This window comes from Oryctolagus cuniculus, chromosome 10 (genome assembly GCF_964237555.1).
Source record: "Oryctolagus cuniculus chromosome 10, mOryCun1.1, whole genome shotgun sequence".
NCBI lineage: Eukaryota > Metazoa > Chordata > Mammalia > Lagomorpha > Leporidae > Oryctolagus > Oryctolagus cuniculus.
In genome coordinates, this window is record NC_091441.1 from 121,131,509 (window position 1) to 121,152,716 (window position 21,208).

Below are 21,208 nucleotides of genomic sequence, written 5' to 3' on the forward strand. Positions count from 1 at the left end.
CCAGGATCCCATATCCTCAACAGGAACTTTGTCAGTGATGGGTCTGCACCTGAGAACTGCAGTAAAGGAGACATGTCTTATGTGTAGGAAACCCTTAGAAAACATTATCAGGGCCAGCACTGTGGCGTTATCAGGGAAACCTGCCCTCTACAATTCTGGCATCCCATATGGTCACTGGTTCATTTCCCAGGCTGCTCCACTTCTGATCCAGCTCCCTGCTAAGGCACTGGGAAGAGCAACAGAAGATGGCCCAAGTGCTTGGGCCTCTGCTACCCAAGTGGGAGATGCAGAAGCTCTGGTTACAGCCTGGCCCAGCCCTGGCTGTTGCATCCATCTAGGGAGTAAACCAGTGGTTAGAAGAGTATGTGTTCTCTCTCTCCCTAACTATGACTTGCAAATACATAAATAAATCTTTAAAAAACGATTACCATTATCATTCTCCAAATGGGAGTATTTCGATAGATTTTCTTCCAAAAATAGGTAATTGCCAGAAAAAGAGATAAATAAAACACAAAAAACCTACTGGCAATGATCCCGTGTACCAAGTCTACTCCTGGAAAATGACTGTGGCTGCAGACACCACACTGCTAAAAGAACAACGAGGGACAGGCTGGAATCCGGAAGCACAGGGGCCCGAGGTGTGACAACGTTCCCAGGCCAAAGTGGGAACTCACCTACTACTCACCTGCATTAGGTGCAACACAAAGGCAACACAGGTACTCACGAGGCTTGCACAAACAGCTCCACCTGTATTTTTCACCTCCCTGTTCATACCTGTTCATCCAGCCAGGGAAGCAAGCGGGGAGAAGACCCGGCAGCCCAGGAGGGAGGTGAAGGCCACACATTCTAGCTGGGAGGACTCACTGAAGTCCAGCTCTGGTGCAATCCAGAGCCACGAGAGCCACGCGGACTGTGGAGAGGGGCTGAAAGGCCACGCTTGTTGTTACCAGGTAAGGCACAGACCAAAGATAAACAAGCTGGTGGAAGTGGGCAGAGAAGCACACAGCAGGCGCCCTCACAGGTGGGGCTGGCAGCCCAGCTCTGAGCCTGAACCTTCCAATGCTGCCCATGCACAGGCCTCTGCGATGTCTGCAAGAATCAAGTGCAGAGGTGAACGTAAGTGAACTTTAGCCATCAGCCAGCCAGGATCAGCCACACCAGGAAGTGTGGGCAGGAAGAACAGCAGCCACATGGAGTCCACAGGTGAAAATTAACCTCGTGACCTCTGGCAGACCAGCTCACTGGCCATTTCCCTAACACAGCGGGCTCAACAATGTTGATCTGTGATGCCTGCAACAGCGCCCCTGCAGCGGCTGCACAGTGTAACTAAAGCACCCTCTAGCCTCCATGAGGCCAGCCACGAGTCGCCTCTGCAACACCAGGAGCCCCCGTGACTGCCTTCCCCATCCCCTCCCTGGGCACCAGCACCCCTGCGGCCTCGTGCATTGCCTCATGTCCTTCCTGCACTCAGAGCTCCCCAGAGGCTTCAGGGATGTCTGCATCACAGACAAATCCTGAGCCCCGAAGAACCCTGTTTGCTGCTCTCCCCTGGACACACGAATGCACAAGTAGCTCCACTCAGAACCCATGACCTGAAGCAGAACTTGCCTGCTGGTGGACTTCAGGCCACGCCCAGTGCACAGACGTGTTCCCCCTGCTCGAAGCTTTATATCGACTGGGGCGTTCACTACCACTAGACCCCCGATTCCATATTCAAGTCCACCTCCCCAGCTCTGCAGTCAAACAAACCCAGAGCAAGGCTTGGCAGCACAGGGCTCGTTTCTGCAGAGCAGCAAGTGCCCGGAGGTGCGGAAGAGGCCCCCGGGACAGGCTGGACAGCTACTTCCTCACTGCTTCCCCTTAAGCTGCAGTGCTGTCCACTGCCCACACAGTCCTGACTCCCGTCCTGGGCGTGTCAGAACCCACGCCCTGCTGCAGACGCACCAACACAGCGGGATGCCGGCCTCTAGAAGCCCGCACAGCTTTACTGACCAGAAAGACAATGTGAAACCAATGTTTCCACGGGACTAACAACCACACTGCTGCCCGTCCCTGGAGTGACTTCTGTCTCACCCTGTGTGTTCTACCACAGGGGAGCGCCTGGGCTCTAGCCTGCCACGCTATAAAAAGAAAGGTGGTGGTGAGGAGCTGCTCTGATCCCAAGAGCGATTTTAGGGAGGGGAGAGGTCTCCATAAACCAAAATGTAAAGAACTCTGGCAAAGAGGCCACTCACTGAACCCACACAGACCCAGGCTAGCACAGTGACACCTTGCACCTGTTGTAATAACCACTCGAAAACCCATCTGTGGACCCCTACTCCGCGTCCCCACCATGCCACCTACAGACAAGGCATCAGCACGGGTAAACACCAGGGACAAGTGCAGGAGACCAGTGCACACTCAGCCAAAAATCCAGAGATTTGTCCCCATAGATGAGGGCATGAAGGGCAAATGTGGACATTACTAAAATCTAACACCTTAAAAACAAGAAAGGTGGCCGGTGCCACGGCTCAATAGGCTAATCCTCTGCCTAGCGGCGCCAGTACACCGGGTTCTAGTCCCGGTCAGGGTGCCGGATTCTGTCCTGGCTGCCCCTCTTCCAGGCCAGCTCTCTGCTGTGGCCAGGGAGTGCAGTGGAGGATGGCCCAAGTGCTTGGGCCCTTCACCCCATGGGAGACCAGGAGAAGCACCTGGCTCCTAGCTTCGGATCAGCGCAGTGCGCCGGCCGCATCGCGCCAGCTGTGGCGGCCATTGAAGGGTGAACCAACGGCAAAGGAAGACCTTTCTCTCTGTCTCTCTCTGTCCACTCTGCCTGTAAAAAAAAAAAAAAAAAAAAAAAAAAAAAAAAAAAAAAAAAAAACCAAGAAAGGAAAACGTATTGGAAGAGCTCATTAGTTTGTATGTCAATTTGGCTTTCCCTATGAAGGCAGATCTGTTACAAGAAACTCTATGGGACTTCCCCCAACTTGTGCTCAAAGCAGTTTACCGTGCTGAAACAGACAGCAACTGAAGTGTTAAGCTTTGTAACACTCAGAGATCCTTCTAGAACATCTGTCTGAATTCAGACTCGGCCCAATTCTTTGAATGCTGCTGGTGCCCACAAGGAAGCCTCACAACTCAAAGCGTCTGGATTTTACTCCATCAGTCGTGGGGGACACGCGGGTCACACGCAGTCAGATTCGGAAGGGAAACAGCCATCTGCCATGCCCCTCTGTGAGACGAGGGCCACAGACCTGACCTCAGGCTGCTGCCCAGCCCTGCACCCGAGCGCTCCCACAGCTCCTCAAGCGCGGAACTCGTCCGGCTTCTTCCTTCCGCGCTCAGGGCCGCGGGACCCCTTCATCCCCTCCCCAGAAGCAGCCCTCAACCCAACCTTCTCAGTCACAGACACTCTGTTCACCGCCACCTCCTCCTCTCACAGACCACTGAAGTCCATGTCCCTGCTCCTCCTGCACGAAGTGACGACATCAGCTGGGACGGACACACACCCAAGTATGCAAGACCAGGCTAACCGCGTGGCAGCCACCTTTACAACTCCTCCCAATGATCTTGTGCCGGGAGTCCCAGACGGAACTGAGGCTTAGAGACCGGCCCAAGTTATACACCAGTCTAACATGAGCACTGGGGAAGGGCTTTCATGTCCCAATAAAGAACCACATCCCAGCTACAGTTGGACATCCCCCGCCTCACCCAGCCTCCCACATGTGCCAAGGATCCTGCCATCGGCACTTGCCCACAGCCCTTCCACCTACACCTGCTGCCTTCTCCCACGACTCTGCCCGCTACACCCTCCGGGAACACTGGCACCTACACCTGCTGCCTGCTCCCACAACTCTGCCCTCTACACCCTCCGGGAACACTGGCACCTACACCTGCTGCCTTCTCCCACGACTCTGCCCTCTACACCATCCAGGAACACTGGCACCTACACCTGCTGCATGCTCCCACGACTCTGTCCTCTACACCCTCCAGGAACACTGGCACCTACACCTGCTGCCTTCTCCCACAACTCTGCCCTCTACACCCTCCGGGAACACTGGCACCTACACCTGCTGCCTTCTCCCACGACTCCGCCCTCTACACCCTCCGGGAACACTGGCACCTACACCTGCTGCCTTCTCCCACGACTCTGCCCTCTACACCATCCGGGAACACTGGCACCTACACCTGCTGCCTTCTCCCACGACTCTGCCCTCTACACCCTCCGGGAACACTGGCACCTACACCTGCTGCACTCTCCCACGACTCTGCCCTCTACACCCTCCGGGAACACTAGCACCTACACCTGCTGCATGCTCCCATGACTCTGCCCTCTACACCCTCCGGGAACACTGGCACCTACACCTGCTGCCTTCTCCCACGACTCTGCCCTCTACACCCTCCGGGAACACTGGCACCTACACCTGCTGCCTTCTCCCACGACTCTGCCCTCTACACCCTCCGGGAACACTGGCACCTACACCTGCTGCATGCTCCCACGACTCTGCCCTCTACACCCTCCGGGAACACTGGCACCTACACCTGCTGCATGCTCCCACGACTCTGCCCTCTACACCCTCCGGGAACACTGGCACCTACACCTGCTGCCTTCTCCCACGACTCTGCCCTCTACACCCTCCGGGAACACTGGCACCTACACCTGCTGCATGCTCCCACGACTCCGCCCTCTACACCCTCCGGGAACACTGGCACCTACACCTGCTGCCTTCTCCCACGACTCTGCCCTCTACACCCTCCGGGAACACTAGCACCTACACCTGCTGCACTCTCCCACGACTCTGCCCTCTACACCCTCCGGGAACACTGGCACCTACACCTGCTGCACTCTCCCACGACTCTGCCCTCTACACCCTCCGGGAACACTGGCACCTACACCTGCTGCCTTCTCCCACGACTCTGCCCTCTACACCCTCCGGGAACACTGGCACCTACACCTGCTGCCTTCTCCCACGACTCTGCCCTCTACACCCTCCGGGAACACTGGCACCTACACCTGCTGCATGCTCCCACGACTCTGCCCTCTACACCCTCCGGGAACACTGGCACCTACACCTGCTGCATGCTCCCACGACTCTGCCCTCTACACCCTCCGGGAACACTGGCACCTACACCTGCTGCCTTCTCCCACGACTCTGCCCTCTACACCCTCCGGGAACACTGGCACCTACACCTGCTGCATGCTCCCACGACTCCGCCCTCTACACCCTCCGGGAACACTGGCACCTACACCTGCTGCCTTCTCCCACGACTCTGCCCTCTACACCCTCCGGGAACACTAGCACCTACACCTGCTGCACTCTCCCACGACTCTGCCCTCTACACCCTCCGGGAACACTGGCACCTACACCTGCTGCACTCTCCCACGACTCTGCCCTCTACACCCTCCGGGAACACTGGCACCTACACCTGCTGCACTCTCCCACAACTCTGCCCTCTACACCCTCCGGGAACACTGGCACCTACACCTGCTGCACTCTCCCACGACTCTGCCCTCTACACCCTCCGGGAACACTGGCACCTACACCTGCTGCCTTCTCCCACGACTCTGCCCTCTACACCCTCCGGGAACACTGGCACCTACACCTGCTGCATGCTCCCACGACTCCGCCCTCTACACCCTCTGGGAACACTGGCACCTACATCTGGAATTTCAGGTTGAGCTTCTGTGGCAAAGACTGCTGCTCTTCACTTAGTCCCTACTACGCCTTCCTTCCTTATTCAAGACCACTCTATCAAGGGAGATGGTAACAGGCCCAGATTGAACACACACACACACACACACACAGAGATACTTCCCAGCCCGACACACTGAGATGGCCAAGGAGAGGAGCTTCTGGCCACACAGTGGACAGGTGCAACCTTTCACCCCCCTCTCCCTCCTGCTTCCTGGAATGTGAACAGGAAAGTTCCTGGGATCTGCACTTCCAGACCAGGCTCTCAGAAACACAACTTCTGGGTTGAAGCAACCCACAGCAGCACCCCCAGCTCTCACCTCGCTCCTCAACCCCAGAGCAGAACAAAAGCACCTGGTGCAGGTGTCCAGTCTGCTTCATACCCTAGCAGATCCTCCAGGCATCTCCAAGACCAACACGTGCCTCATGGCTGTGGCCACACAAGCCACTGTGAAGTCCGTCTCTGTCCCTGTTCACAGCCCAGTCTACCTCTTCTCCTAACCCTGCATCTTGACTGACTGCACCTCCGTCTTCTGTTTGGTAGGGAAAGACTGCCACATTACCTTCGATTCCTTTCTACTCGCATCCACAGAAGTCAATGAACAAAATGAATGGAGCCCACACTTTCCACTCAAAGCCACAGGCCCAGGTCCCACCACCTACACATCTCCTCCCATAGTCTCCTGAACGCCAGTCTCCCGATTTTCAGAATCTCTTGTGCCCGTGTGCTTCCTTACACAGAAACCTGCACAGGGTCCCCCTGCCCAGAATGAAGGCCAGAGTGCCTTGCAACAGCAATCACCTGAGGGTCTCCACGCACACCGGCTTCACCTCCTCCTCTCCTGTGTGTTCTGAACAGATCTTACGCAGCTTTCCTTCAGCATCCATGAGGGATCAGGTCCAGGATGCCCTGCAGACACCAAAATCCACAGACACTCAAGCCCTTACATAAAATGGCATGGTTGGGACCAGTGTTTGGCACAGTGGGTTGAATTGCCACCTGTGAAACAAGCATCCCGATCAGAGAACAGGATCGAGTCCCAGCTGTTCCACTTCTGATCCAACTCCCTGCCAATATGCCTGGGAGGGCAGCAGAAAATGATTGGGCCATTGCCACCCAAGTGGGAGGCCCAGATGCAGTTCCTGGCTCCAGACTTCTGCCTGGCCATTGTAGCTATCTGGTGAGTGAACCAACAGATGGAAGACTGATCAACAATCTCCGTTTTTCAAATAAATAAATAAATCTTTAAAATTGGCATGGTATTGGGGATAGCGCTAGGACGTAGTGGGTTAAGCTTCTGCCTACAGTGCTGGCATCTCATATGGGTGCCAGTTCAAGTCCGGCTACACCACTTACACTCCAGCTCCCTGCTAATGCACCTAGGAAAGCAGTGGAGGATGGCCCAAGTCATTGGGCCCCTGCACCCACGTGGGAGACCTGAAAGAAGCTCCAGGGTCCTGGCTCCGGATTCTGAGCCCCAGCTGTTGCAGCCATTTGTGGAGTGAACCAGCAGACAGAAGACCTCTCTGCCTCTGCCTCTGCCTCTCTGTAACTCTACCTTTCATATAGAGAAATAAATCTTTTTTAAAAAATGGCATATTAAGATAGATCCTACACACTTCCTCCTATATGGTTTAATATTTGTAACACCTAACACAGAAGTACAATTCAAATAACTGTATTATTTAGGGAAAAACAGGGTAAAACCACAGAAGACAAACTCCTCCACCTGCATTCCGCAAGCAGTTAGGTACAGAAGCCATGGTCGTCCGGTCTGACTGTACTTCCTTTAGCACCGAGGCCCCCACACAGGACACAAGTCTGCCTGGCGTTTACATAAAATTCTAATGGACAAGCTGCCCCTCCTCTTCCTGGTACTCAACACGCCCACAGGGAACATGGCCATCTTATTCACACCTGTACCCTCCCAAGGAGCCAACGTCACACCTTCACACACAATTATCCAATTGACATTTCTGAATCAAATTCAAGGCTGCAAGAAAAAGAGTCATCTGTCCCTGGTCCCCTTGCTGCTGTAGACACTCCTTTGTCATAAACGAAACAGGCGCTGACTGCTTGCATTGTTGAGTCTCATATTCATTCTCTGAAAATGGAAAGCGTGGCCTCAATGACAGCATCAGGCAACAGGGCGAAAGCAACCCTGTCCACATGGCCAGTCTACACAGAGCAGTGACGCAGAGAAGGGAAATGAAACATCCAAATATACAAAACACGGGAACCCATCTCACAGGGGGAACTACAGGCAAAGTATCAAGGGCTGACATTGTCAGACACTGCACCAAGTGCCAAAGCCACAACCAGGAGAGTGGAGATCTCCTTCAGCCCCGCACACACCAGAACAAGGTAACAGGAAGGGGACCCCACACCAAGCGCGGGGACCTCTGTCCTGGAGTGAGCCTCCCCTGAACCCCTGCACCCCAGCACACCGCACAGGCCGTTCCCCAGCGGTGATGACAGACAAGCTGGTGGTTCTTTTTCTAAATTTTTTTTTTATTATTATTTGAGAGGGACAGACACAGCTCTCATCCGCTGGTTCAATCACCCAGTGCCCACAAGAACAAGCCATGGGCCAGGCCAAAGCCTGGAAGCAGGAACTCGGGATTCAACATGGGGCTCCCACTTGTGTGGTAGGGGTCCAAGCATCTGAGCCATCACCGGTTGCCACCCAAGGTGTGCAGAAGCTGGAGCTGGGACTACAGCCAGGCCTTGAACTCGGCACAGCATGGAAAGGTGGCGTACAAAACAGCATCCTCATCACTGCACCACATCCTCATCACTGCACCAGACACCCAGCCCAGGTCACTCTCAGCCTGCCTTGCTGACAATAGCTCTGTCTTCCAAGCTGCCACTCACACTCCCTCATCAAGCCTGCCTTCTGCCCCTCAAAGCCCCTGTTCCAAGGGTATGGGCCTGTGACCCCTCCCCAGCTCGAGAAGGTGGGACGGCACTCCCTTGGCCACTGTGCTGAGACCTGGGGCTCCAGAGGGACCGGATTTCCATGACCGAGAGCTAGCACAGCTGAGAAGAGCACGCACACCCAGAGCTGCAGACCACGATGTGGTCTGACACTGAACACACAGCATCAACTTCTCCAAAGGAAAAAAACTGCAGGGCTGGGTGGCAACAGCTTGCCAGGCCCACCACAGAAGCAAAGCCCATGCAAAGTGAAGACCTGGGGACAGGAAAGGTGGGGCTGCTCAAGCCAAAAGCCAGGTTTTGCTTCTCCCCTGGAAAACCCAGCAAACCCCTGCTAAGTGTCAGAACTCGCAGGATAGAGGATGGCCAGGGACAAAGCAATCTTCCTGCCTCTGTGTGGCAAGGGCAACCCGGTGGAAAAAAGCCAGAAAGAGCGGAAGACAGCTACCCTCCCCCACCTCAAGCACTCATCAATGCCGACCCAGCCTCTGTCTCTGTGCCAGGCACTGGCCCAGGCACCAGGGACAATGTGGTGAGCAAGACACAAAGGGCCCCAGCCTTGAAGCTTCAATTCCACAGCAGGAGAGAGTCAACAAGCAAGCAGTGCCCAACATGGCACCAGGAGCAGGGGCTGGTATGACGACGACGGGGAAGGACGGAGACAGACAAAGGGATGAGGAGGGAAAGGAAGGAAGGTGGCCACCCCTGGGGGGCAGCACCTGTGCTGAGACATGAAACTCTGCAGAATGACGCAGAGAACTCTGGGCAGGAAGACAGGCATGCACAAAGGAACAGCAACACGGTCAGTGTGACCGGAGCCGAGCAAGGCAGGAGCCACAGGTAGGTCTACCTGCAGAGGAAGGCAGGGGCCAGGCCTCGGGCAACAGGACTTCTCAGTCCCAGCTGCACAGGGAGTTCTGATCTAACAACTGTGAGGATCCCAGACCCTGGGTTCTACTTTATGTTGATTTTTTAATTCCTCCAGGCGTGATCTTACTGCAGGGCAGTCCAGCCCTACACACAGTGGAGTGGGTCACAGGCCACCAGGGCTGGACGCCAGGGCACTGGCTGGAAAAGGAGCCCCCACAGCCATGCCAGCCCAGTGCCTCTCCTGCCAGCTGCTGTGGCTCTCCCGTCATGCGGGTTATGATTCCATGGGGCCCACAGACGGGCTGATGTGGGCATTTCTGGAAAGCTGAGTCGATGCCAATGGTGCCAGCTCGACGGATCACCTTCAAGGACAAAGGCACAGACCCGTGTTGTGACCAGAATGCACTGAGTGCTTTCTGTGAAATAAAGAATGCTCCCAGAACTCCATGCCAGCAGAAAGGTTTGGTGCTGCATTGGGAAGGTGTTGCTCGTCTGTACATGAGTATGTCACCAGGTGGCAGCGTGAAATACAGTTCCTGGACACTGTCAAGGAAGCTTAAGAAACCCGGGTCTGGCTGAGAGATGACAAGAGCTCGGAGCACGGGTGGGAAGCAGGCAGGTGGGGGTCGTGACAGAAGACAGTGCAAACATGCATTCAAGGGCCACGACGCGATGTGTGCAGAATGGAGCGGGTCAGACCCTGCAAGGTGTGAGACACAAGCAGTCTCCAGTCTCGAGGAGGAGACCTGGCACAGAGCAGGGGTGCGGCAGGGAGACGGTCCAGGTTCACGGCAGACACCTGTAAGGTGTCTACGTGGAGGTGTTGCTGAGAGAGTGGGATGCACAGGCTGAGTGCGTGGGACACAGGTGGGGCAGGAGAGGCAAGTGTGTTACTCATGAGCACACTCACCTTCCAGGACTGGAGGGAATCACCCAGGGAGTGCAGGAGGCCAAGGACAAGATGAGGGCCAGGACTAGACCCACACAAAACAGTGACAACGAGGACCTGGAAGGTGTGGACAGCCAATGTGCCTGAGCGCCAGCGGACAACAGCCAGCAAGCCTCACAAGCCTCACACGCACAGGGCTCACTGCGTGGAATACAGGTTTCAAAACCCACCGCCAGTGCCAACACCCTGAGGAACAGCTCTGTTTTATATGGGTAGGAGAACACGCAGGGCAAACGCTGGGCAATTACCGAGCAACGTGGTGAGAACACGCAAGTCCACGGTCGGAAAAGGAGAAGGGAGTCTCCACCTGTGCCGGGCACCTCGCTGGTTCACGGCAACACCAGACACCCCTCTCTTGCACAGGATACCTTCCTGATACGCAACCAGGCCTTCTCATAACTGGGTGGGGATGACCAAGGGGCACTCAAGTACAAGTGTCAGGACCAAACATCTTGGTGGGCCTAGGGAACTCACGTGGCTGACCTCACACCAGGGGAGCTGACACAGCCTCTGTAGAGCACACCCAAGCAGCTGGAATGCCCTCCAGCTGAGTCCCCCAACATGGCTCCCATTCTGGCTTCCATCAGGCACTGCACACAGCTCGCGGGGGGGGGGGGGGGGGGTGCTGCAAATTTGTGCAGCACAGCTGTCTTCAAGTCAACTCCAGGCAGCGCTAATTAACAAGGCCTGCCCGCCTCTCCAACCAGTCCTTCCACAAACAGATGGCTGTACTTTCAATCCTTGCTGCTCCTTCCTGTCACTTAACCCTGGAGGCAAGTGGGTTGTCAGGAGCCACCCTGGGACACAACCTATAGAACTATAGAACGGACTGAAAGAGCAGGATGTGTGCTCCAGGCCCTAGCTACTGAAAAGGAAGACCAAGAGCCAGTAGCATGGGGGCACCAGGAGTGTGGGCCCCACAGCAAATCAGGGGGCACACAGACCACTCCGGAAGCTGCATTTTGACAAGATTCCCATGCAGCTCCCCCGTGCAGTGCAGTCTGGGGAGCAATGTCCTCAGCCAAGTAAGCAGCATCACGATCTCCAGGGAAATGGAAGAAGCACTCAGACCCAAGTCTTACCCCACCAGCCCCCAGTCCCAGGGCTGTAATTTACGGGAGTCTTCCAGGGGGTTCCAGGCCAGCCAGGCTCAGGGACAAAAGCCGCAATGGAGCCCAGGTCTGAGACCAACATGAGAGGTGGGCAACGGAGGGGCAGAGACAAGCACTGGAAGGGAGCGGAACAAGCATGTGGCAATGCAGGGGAGCAACAGGGACCTCACAGAGCCACCAGCAGTCAGCCGACAGCTGATATGATCTGGGCAGTGCCAACGACACACGCTCCAGATGTCAGCTGAGTCCCAGGAGCACAGCCACATGCGGCCTAAGAGTGACCACACCAGGAAGAGGAGGCAGAGGCAGGAGGGAAAGACAGCACGGGTTCTAGAGCCAGGCTGCCAGGTCGACGCGTGTGCTGACCAGCACTGCTTTGGACGCCTGTTTCCCCAAGAGTTAAACAAGGACACGGCCAGCAGCAGCCTCGTGCTGTCGGCATGCGGGTAACACTCTGGACAACGGCATCGTGAAACGTGTGTTAGCGGGCACAGTCATCGTCACTCTGTGTGACAGAGACCAGGACCAGGACCTGTGAGGTGTGCCAGGAGACCGCTTCTGCAGAGCAGCGGCGGGGCCCGTCCTGCGAGGACAGGTTCTGCCTGGGTCTCCAGGCTGGCCCAGATTTAGGCAGACATGAAAGCACACCCACAGCAGGTTGTTGTCAAGCATCTCCATCTACTCGTGGCTTTCTCAAAAGGAAACAAATCTCCAAACCACACAGGGATGCTCTGAGGGTCCAGACGCCTAACCCACTGGCCAGGCAGGGGGCAGCACACAGCTTTTTTTTTTTTTTTTTTTAACAGGCAGAGTGGACAGTGAGAGAGAGAGAAAGAGAGAAAGGTCTTCCTTTGCCGGTGGTTCACCCTTCAATGGCCACCGCGCCGCAGCCGGCGCACCGCGCTGATCCAATGGCAGGAGCCAGGTGCTTCTCCTGGTCTCCCATGCGGTGCAGGGCCCAAGCACTTGGGCCATCCTCCACTGCACTCTCGGGCCACAGCAGAGAGCCGGCCTGGAAGAGGGGCAACCGGGACAGAATCCGGCACCCCGACTGGGATTAGAACCCGGTGCGCCTGCGCCGCTAGGCGGAGGATTAGCCTAGTGAGCCGCGGCGCCGGCCAAGCACACAGCTCTTTCTCAGGGAGTTACCCCCAAGGCTCTCCTACAGGTCTGGGAAGGTGAGAAAGGCACTGGCCAGGCAGACGCCAGAGGCTGGCCCCCGTCATTCTTCTCTTCTCCACCCTGGGAACTGCTGGGTGTCACCCATGGGCCTCCTCACTGGCCTCCTGCGATGCCCTACGATGACGCAGCACCCAGGGGCTAACACACACCGCAGGAAGGGCGCTGGGGGTGGGAGGAGAACAGGAAGACTCCCAGTGACAGGCAGGGCAGGAGGAGAGGAGGCAGCAGACAGAAAAGGCTCCACCAACAAGTTCTCAAAAATCAAAGTGAGTTCAGGAGCTTCTCCCAGTCTCCCACTGAGCGGCAGCCTCCGCACTCCTCCCAGAGGGAAGAACATTCCTTCGCCCCCTCCCTGCAACAAACCCTTAATAAGCTCAACTTCCTTCTACTTAGAAAAAAAGAAAGTCAGGGCTGCTCCCGGGCAGACGGCAGGTCTGCTTACATCAACCTCAGGCCTGCCCCCCCGCATCCCCAGCTCCTAGCACAAAGGACACAGCTATCGAAGCACCGAGGGTCTACAGACTTCCTTTTTAGGCTAAAACGCAAAACAAGTATCAGCTCCAGGAAAACAGCCACATTTTCCCTTCTCTCTCAAACTTGAGCTCTTTTTTTTTTTTTTTTAAACAAAGCTAGATCTCAGAGAAAGATGTGTTGTCAGATTCTGCTTTGTTAGGGAGGGGAAGCCAAGAATATGGCTTCATCTACCACGCACATACAAAGAACATGACAAGAACACATGTTCCTATCAAGAACACTGCAGGAGGGGCTCAGGGCTAATCAACTGTGAGCTTTATTGAAGCTCAGGATTGGGGCCCTTGACATGAGCAAACTGTTACGTAAAGGGGATGGAAAAGCCTCCAACAAGGGGAAAGACCACAGAAATGGGACGAACTGAGGACATCGCAGCCCAGAAAAGACCCCAGGAAACAGGAGTAAGGCGTGCCCATAGCAGACTCTGAGGCGCACAGCTAGGATCAGTGAGTGGTGAGCAAGTACACAGTGATGCACACGTCACGTGGCAGCACCTGGCAGGCTGAGGAGCGGTACAGCAGCCCCGCAAACAGCAAGCGCTCTGATGACGCCCCAGGCTTCCCCTGGTACAAAGCGGACACCAGGAGCTCTCAGCTCAAAACTGGAGGAAGCGGGAAACGGTCCTTGAATGTGGAGAAACAGCCCTTTCCAGGAATAACGAAGCACACAGCTTTACCAAATAAGGCAAATGAAAGCTGAAAGCCAGGGAGGAACAGGCCCGGCTGCATCTCCCCAGAACCAGCCAGCTGGACGCAGAGACACGAGGCTCCATCTCCTGCAGCCTGCACTGCGAGGGGAAGAGAAAACCTAAGACACTACAACGGAAGGATGCCTCACCACGGACAGGCCCGGAGGCCCTGCCGCGGCCAATGGCAGCCTGCAGGAAGTCCTGAGTAGCGGCGCTGTCCCTTGTGAAACACCAGCAGTGAACTGCCCCGTCACTGCCACCAGCCGGACCCCACTCTGCTGCTCCTGACTGTGCGTCTGTGTGGTTCAACAGCACAGCACTCAGACACAGCGCAGGCAGCACCACACGGGAGTTACACAGCACATTCCCACTTCTCACAGTGGAAATATTTGTGAGACTCTGTCCATTTAAACATTTACGTAACCGTGGTTTTTTCTTTTTCCTCACTAAGAAGCTTCGAATCCAATTTGCTGGCTTAAATCTACCCTCCAGGAGAAAGGATTGGATATTTAAAATCCCCCCCCCCCCTTACGCCTAGTGTTCTTTCAACACTGACGAGAAGTGAAGCAAATACTGGAAAGAATGGCAACCTGAAGGCTTGGGGGGGGGGCAGTAAGGGTGGCCTCTCTCGGGGGTCCGGAATGGGAATCTCCAGGGTCTTACACAGGTTCCTGGAGGCAGCAGCAGCACGGACAGCCCTCCGGAGGACGTGCCTTCCCCTCAGCACACACAGAGCTGGGAGGAGGAGGACGCATTCCATAAATTTTTCCACAAAGCCTTGCACTGCTTTCACTTTCCTTGAGTCATTTCGGCTTCTGAAAGGGAACCGTCTCAGGGCAGAATCTAGCAGATGGCAAGGCGCTTCCACCGCCTAAAAGGATCATGCACCGAGGGTGAGGAGGCTCAGACACAGTGCTGGTCCTTCCGTGGCACGCTCCTTCCAGAACACCAGCCCGACTCCCACTTCCTCTCCACGCAACACAGGCAGCCACTTAGGAGCTCGGCTGAGTTTTCCCTAAAGGATGAGGATGGAGCACAGCTGAGCAGCAGAGACAGGCACCCATGGCTGCCCGCCTCCATCCTGTGCCCACAGTGAGCGGATGCAGTGTGCACACAGGGGGGGTGGCGGAGCAGGCGCCCATCCACCCCTGCACGGCACGCTGGGAATCGGGTCAATTGGCTCATCTTTTCCTACAGAACACAGCCCAGTGTCGGCATTGCACTAGGCAGTGGTTCCCTCGGCGTGCTCCAGCATTTGTGGATCTGAAAGCCTGTTCATTTGCTGGGGAGCAAGGGAAGCCACTTGATGGAAAAAAGAGGAGTCCCAAATCCAAGTTCAGAGTTGGATTTCTCACGCCAGTTGTGCAATGTGACACCACACGCTTGATGGGACAACACACTTCCTGGCAACACACCGGCAACTCAGGCCAGCCCAGACGCACTGCACAACTTAAGTCCCGTGCATAGCACAGCTTAAGAAGCAACCCCAGCACTGAGAATGCACCCAACATTTTCAGAGGCAAAACAACTCTTTTGGACGTACTAACTTCTCATCTGTTTCCATTTCCCTTTTTTCCAATAACTCCTTATAAAAAAAAAACTCAGAAAATCTTCAAGAAATGGACCAATATTCTACCACAATTAAAAAAAAAAAAAACCCTCCTCTAAATTATTTTCGGTTTAACAGTCTGTGTGGGCAAGATGATGCTGTGAGTCCCTCCCATACCAGAAAAGGCTTACAGAGACCTGGCCAGGACGCTCTGGGACATCATTGCTGGCCTGGACCATTCAGCTATAACCAGGGCAGACAACAGCACAGTTCTCCCTACAGTCATTTTGCATCACAAATGGTTTCTGAGCGTTTGGTTATTTTTAGCCCTTCATCCAGTGGAGTCTGCACAAAGCAAAAATAGATGTTTGCTTCATATAAAACTTGTAATGGGGTGGGCGTTGCTTGTTGTCCCAGACTCCTCTGATACAGAACTGGGCTGATTCCCAGCACAGACTACACTTCCACCCCAGATCTCCCTGAAGGAGGTTTACAGAGAATATGGCAAGTGACTAAAACTAATATAACCCACACACCGCACACTGGCCTGGCACCAACAAACAAGTCTTTCCCAGAGCTGCGCGCAGCCCCAGGGCATCGTGGTGGGTGTGCTTCACCCACACAGGCAGCGTCCTGAACAAGAAGCTCGGGGCCTCTCTGGCACACTGGGGGCTGCCCTGGACTTCCATCCTCATCCTGCTCCTGACGGCTCAGGGGCCGAGCTGCAGTGCAGGTGTGGGTCCCTTCCCAGCAGTTCCTGGGGGCAGTACTTGGCAACTGCATCACAACCTGAAGCAGGTGGTATCTGAATATCTTTAATGCTCGAGTTGGTATGTAGCGGAGTAGGGACTGGCTTACATCTGAATGTCAGATGTTAAGTCCTCTGAGCTGTGCGGTCCAGATGCAGAGTTAATCTGCGTCAACACCTGAAGCAATGTATGGCATTTACAGAAAAAAAAAAAAAAGTGCTTGCCTGTCCAAGGTTAAGCCCTCATTCCGCTGCCTGCTGTCTGCTTCGTTGCTGTAATCGTCCCAGGGCACAGCTCCTGCCTCACAGTGCTCCCCTCAAACCCTCTCCCCAGGGGCAGGCTCCATGCAGTGACTGGCAGGTCATGGAGGAACACTGGGCATGCTCAGTTGGGACCCTATGGCTTGCCCATAGTGAGAGGTTGTCTGGATCAGCTCAGCTCCAGGAACTGTCCCTACAGTGGTCTCCTGGGGGCCTAGGACCAAACCCTGGGGCAGCAGGATGAGCCAGTGAGTGCAGAACGACACGAGCTGCCCTCGCCACGCCACCTGTCCACACCACCCCTCCTGAATTCCCCATCCTCACTGCCAGAGACATCAGTGATAACAACCATGCAACAGCAGGCTCGACAGTTCTTACAAACAACACGTGGGAGGGTGGGCAGGCACCTCTGAAGGGGTGACATGGGTACCAGGAACAGCTCAGTGAGACACTGGACAAAACCCGTCGGAACCATCGCTGGACGGTTCCTTACATAATCTGACATGCAGCCGTCCTCCTCAACCCAAAGCGCCTGATAATGGTAACATGCTCCATCAGGAACATGAGAAACATACTATATGGTAAAAACAAGCAAGCAAATCTCTTCAAAGGCTTGACTGAACAGTCAAAGTCAATTCTACCTAGTATACCTAACAGTGCAATCCGGATAAAATACGCCAGCAATCAGCAGAACTGGGGACACACATTAAAGAAAGCGATGAAGCAAACAACTCTACGTGGAGTCTGGGTCCACCCTTCTTGGTGTGGGCCCAGGGTGACCACACGGCGCAAGGTGAGGACACTCAACACACCGGCTAACGTGAACTTTGCTACAGAACAGAGCCTGGACAGTTAGACTGTCTACTCAAAGGGAAACCAGCACAGACGGACATACTCGACTGGCAGCTGACCACTACTTCTGCTCTCTGACCACCTTAGGAAGCGACCAGCAATGTCACACCACCTATCCTGAAGGAAGAAAATATATTTCCACAAAGTTAGGCCTTGTGGGTCAAGTTACGGGACCTACATGATGCTTCCTCTAACTTGCTGCTCCACGGTTTTTAGCTGCAGAAGGTATCCATGAGGCTACTTCAAAACGTTAGTGGAAAACGGAATTTCATGGTAAGCTTAGGGGCAGGCGTTGTGGTTTAGCAGGTTAAGCTGCCACTTGGGATGCCCACATTCCATACAGGGTTCAATTTCCACCTCTGCTTTGGATCAAGTTTCCTGCTAATGCACCTGGGAGGCAAGAGGCCACAGCTCAAGTAGTTGGGTCCTTGCCACACGTGTGGGGACTCCTGAACTGAGCGCTGGGCTCCTGACATTGGGCTGGCCCAGCCTTGCAGTTGTGAGCATTTGGGGCACGAATCAGCAGAGAGAAAAATGTCTGACTCTCCTTCTTTCTGGTCACTCTGCCTTTCAAATAACTAAACTTACTTTATTTGGGGGGGGGGGGAGTTAGTTTATTTCAGTGCAAGAAACATTAAGATGCACATATAGGGTACCTGTTCAAGTCCCGGTTACTCCACTTCCAATCCAGCTCCCTGCTAATGCACCTGGGAAAGCAGCGGAGGGTGGCCCAAGTACTTGGGCCTCTGCACCCATGTGGGAGACCTGAAGGAAGCTCGTGGCTTCAGCCTGTCCCAGTTCTCTCTCTGCCTCTGCCTCTCCTTCTTTCTGTCTTTCAAAGAAGTACATCTTTATAAATAAATAAATAAATAAATAAATAAATAAAATGCTTATCTCTGAGGTCCATTTCCCATTAACTTTGTGAGGTTCCCTCATGTATTATACAGATACACAAATTAAGCCGTCACATATAACAAACATTTAGAAACATGAACTGACATTAAAATGTACAATCATCGTCACACAGTAATATTCACGGAGCTCAACAAACGCGCGATTGTGCGGCTGGAGTTCAAGGCTTACACCGTTTAGCGCACTGAGGAGGTGCTTTGCATCATCTCATTTCGCCACCAGAACAACTCCTCTTTTAGAAGCAGCTGATGCTGGGTGAGGTCAGGTGTCTTCCCAAGATCACACAGCTCATGAGCTCGGGCTGGGTACCACACCAGTCAGTCTCATCCCAAGTCCATCACATAAAGCCAGCCCCAAACAGCCCTGGGTATCAGAACATCCTGGTCATGACAGTCACTGAGTGACTCACTCGACTAATTAGGTGGAAACAAATGAAACATTCTGATGGCTGGAACCAACACTACCACGTGGCCAACCAAGTATCTGCTCTCGTCACAAAGGTAGACTCCGCGGAATGACAACATACGGAGCAAAAGGGGCCTGGAGCCCTTGAGTACCACTCCTCCCGTGACACTGAGTTCACTGGCACCCATTTCGGCAGTGCTTAAGACCACACAGGGCTGTGCTGACACGGACGACCTAAAAGGTATTATTAAATACCCACAGAGAGGACAAACGGAGGCTTGGCCATCTACAAGCCCTGTGTTCCCTGCAAACTCTACCCATTCCATTACAGCAGTCACAACAGCCTCCTAACTCCAGTCTCAAGCACAAACGTTGGGGGGAACAGTACTGAATATGGCCATGGCACTGAAGCAGCCCACGCAGGCACACAAAGCCCTGGGCTGGCCATGCTTCGGCTATACCATGATGTTCACAAACCGTGCAGGCAAAGCAACCTGGAAGAACCAGCAGGTTAGCCCCTGTGAGGCCAGGCACGGAACTTCTCACTTCGACGTGGAGACCAACACACAACAGGAAGAGAGACACCAAGGAGGTCAAAGGGAACGACACCCCCCCACCCCGAGACCTTCATGAGTACTGTCACTCAAAGGACAAGCCAGAAAATGGCAGAAACCAGAAAATGGTAATAAATGGAAGAAAAAATCTATTTTTACAGAATCTTATGTAATTAATAACCTTGCATCAATTTTTAAAGTGTCGCGCCCACACAGAAGCTCTTTTTATTCAGTTCCAACCTTCAAAGAGCTGAACAGTGTCAAGCGTCCCAACTGTCTGCACGCGGCGCTTCTTCCGCTGCTTCCTATGAACAAACTGTGATCCAGAAGGCTAACGCTGCAAGGTGAACACGGGACGTGTGCTTCTGTGCTGGGGCTCGCTGAGGCGCTTCAGGCCTGGAGGCTAATGCCCCGCAAGACTCCCAGCGCAGCGTCTGCTCCTCGGGCATCGTGCAGGGTTGAGGGCAAGGGGAAGAGAAACCAGCCAGCTGTTTCAGGCCACACATGGACACCCCTGGCACCCCTGACACTTCCTGAATCATCACCCTTGTAATCACAGGCTCATCTGCAAGAAGATGACAAATGGCAAATTAAGAAACCCTGTGTGTTTTTTCCTCCCTCAGATGACATTATAATTTTATTCATGTGGTAAAAAAGGGTTAGGGTTAGAAAAGAGAGAACTCTGAATCATGAAGTCATTGTTCTGGACAAATTTCAGCAGCAAAGGTATTTCTATAGCCATGGAATATCTTGTTACTACAAGCTCTTATATATATAGTATACTAAAGCTGAAAAAAAATACAAATCGGTACATCCAAACTAACGAAAATCAAAATGAGGAGGCCTTCCCTGACACAGCAAGGCCCTGACCTCCCAGGTGCTGATATCCACCTCCACACAGCATCAGCGTCCCCAAATTAAGGAAGCTGGTTGGAAAGGCAGGCCCTGGGCCCTCCCTCTAGACACGTGCCATCTCCCTTCTCAGCAAAATCCCGCCAAAGTTCAGGAGCACAGCTGTACACCCCCCAAGTAAGTCAGAAGAACTCAGGGCCAGCCAGCACTGCCACTCCAGGGCAGCTGTGCATACAGCTGCATGGCTCACCATTTCAATATCAAAGTCAGTAGGGGTCTGTGTAACACCAGGTGTGTTTCCTAATAAAACAACCTTCCTATAATTATAATGGCCTGGCACCACGAGACGGTAACTCACTGCAGCAGAAATTCCTAGGCTTAACACCTTCATCAGACTGTAAACTCCAGGAGGGCAAGGACTGTATGAATTATGTTTTCAAATAGTAGATACCCACAGCCTAGCCCATGGCTGAGCATACAGTAGGTACCTACTTAGGGTTTGACCAAAAAAAAAAAAAATCTAACCTAAGTCAAAGCATTAGTCAGGCGTTTCGGCTAGCAGTTAAGATGCCCAAGTCCCACACCAGAGTCCTGGGCTTGATTTCCAGCCGGGGTCCTTTCCCCAGCTTCCTGCCAATGCAGATCCCGGGAGGCAACAGTGACAGCTCAAGTAGCTGGTTTCCTGCCACACACATGGGAAACCTGGATGTGTTCCCAGCTTCCAGCATCTATCCCAGGCCAGCGCCAGCTACCACAGGCCTCTGGGGAATGAACCAGCAGACGAGAACACTCTATCCATCCATCCCTTTCTCTCTGCCTCCCAAATAAATAAAAATAATAGTAATAATTTAAAAATTTTAGCCAAACCTCTGCCAATGCTTAAATGACTAGGTAGAACAAAAAGTGAATCTAATTCTTTTTTAGATTATTTATTTATTTATTTATTTGAGAAGCAGAGTTACAGTGAGAGGGAGAAACAGAGAGGAAGGTCTTCCTTCCATTGGTTCACTCCCCAAATGGCCGCAACAGTTGGAGCTGTGCCAATCCGAAGCCAGGAGCCAGAAACTTCTGGGTCTCCCACGCAGGTGCAGGGGCCCAAGGAGTTGGGCCATCTTCCACTGCTTTTCCAGGCC

At 54.0% G+C, this 21,208-nt stretch overlaps 1 protein-coding gene across 10 annotated transcripts in view; it reads right to left on the reverse strand.

Moving 5' to 3' along the window:
- Window positions 1-21,208, reverse strand: part of ITPR1 (inositol 1,4,5-trisphosphate receptor type 1) — a 299,108-nt gene that overhangs the window by 203,495 nt on the left and 74,405 nt on the right. Inside the window, exon 1 of one of the 10 annotated variants that reach the window (XM_070050016.1) lies at window positions 14,606-15,032. The exons of the other annotated variants lie outside the window; for them this stretch is intronic. Coding sequence (XP_069906117.1) covers window positions 14,606-14,702 — 97 coding nt within the window. The 5' untranslated portion in view covers window positions 14,703-15,032. Of the gene's footprint in view, window positions 1-14,605; window positions 15,033-21,208 lie in introns of those variants that run through there. 10 annotated transcript variants of the gene reach the window in all.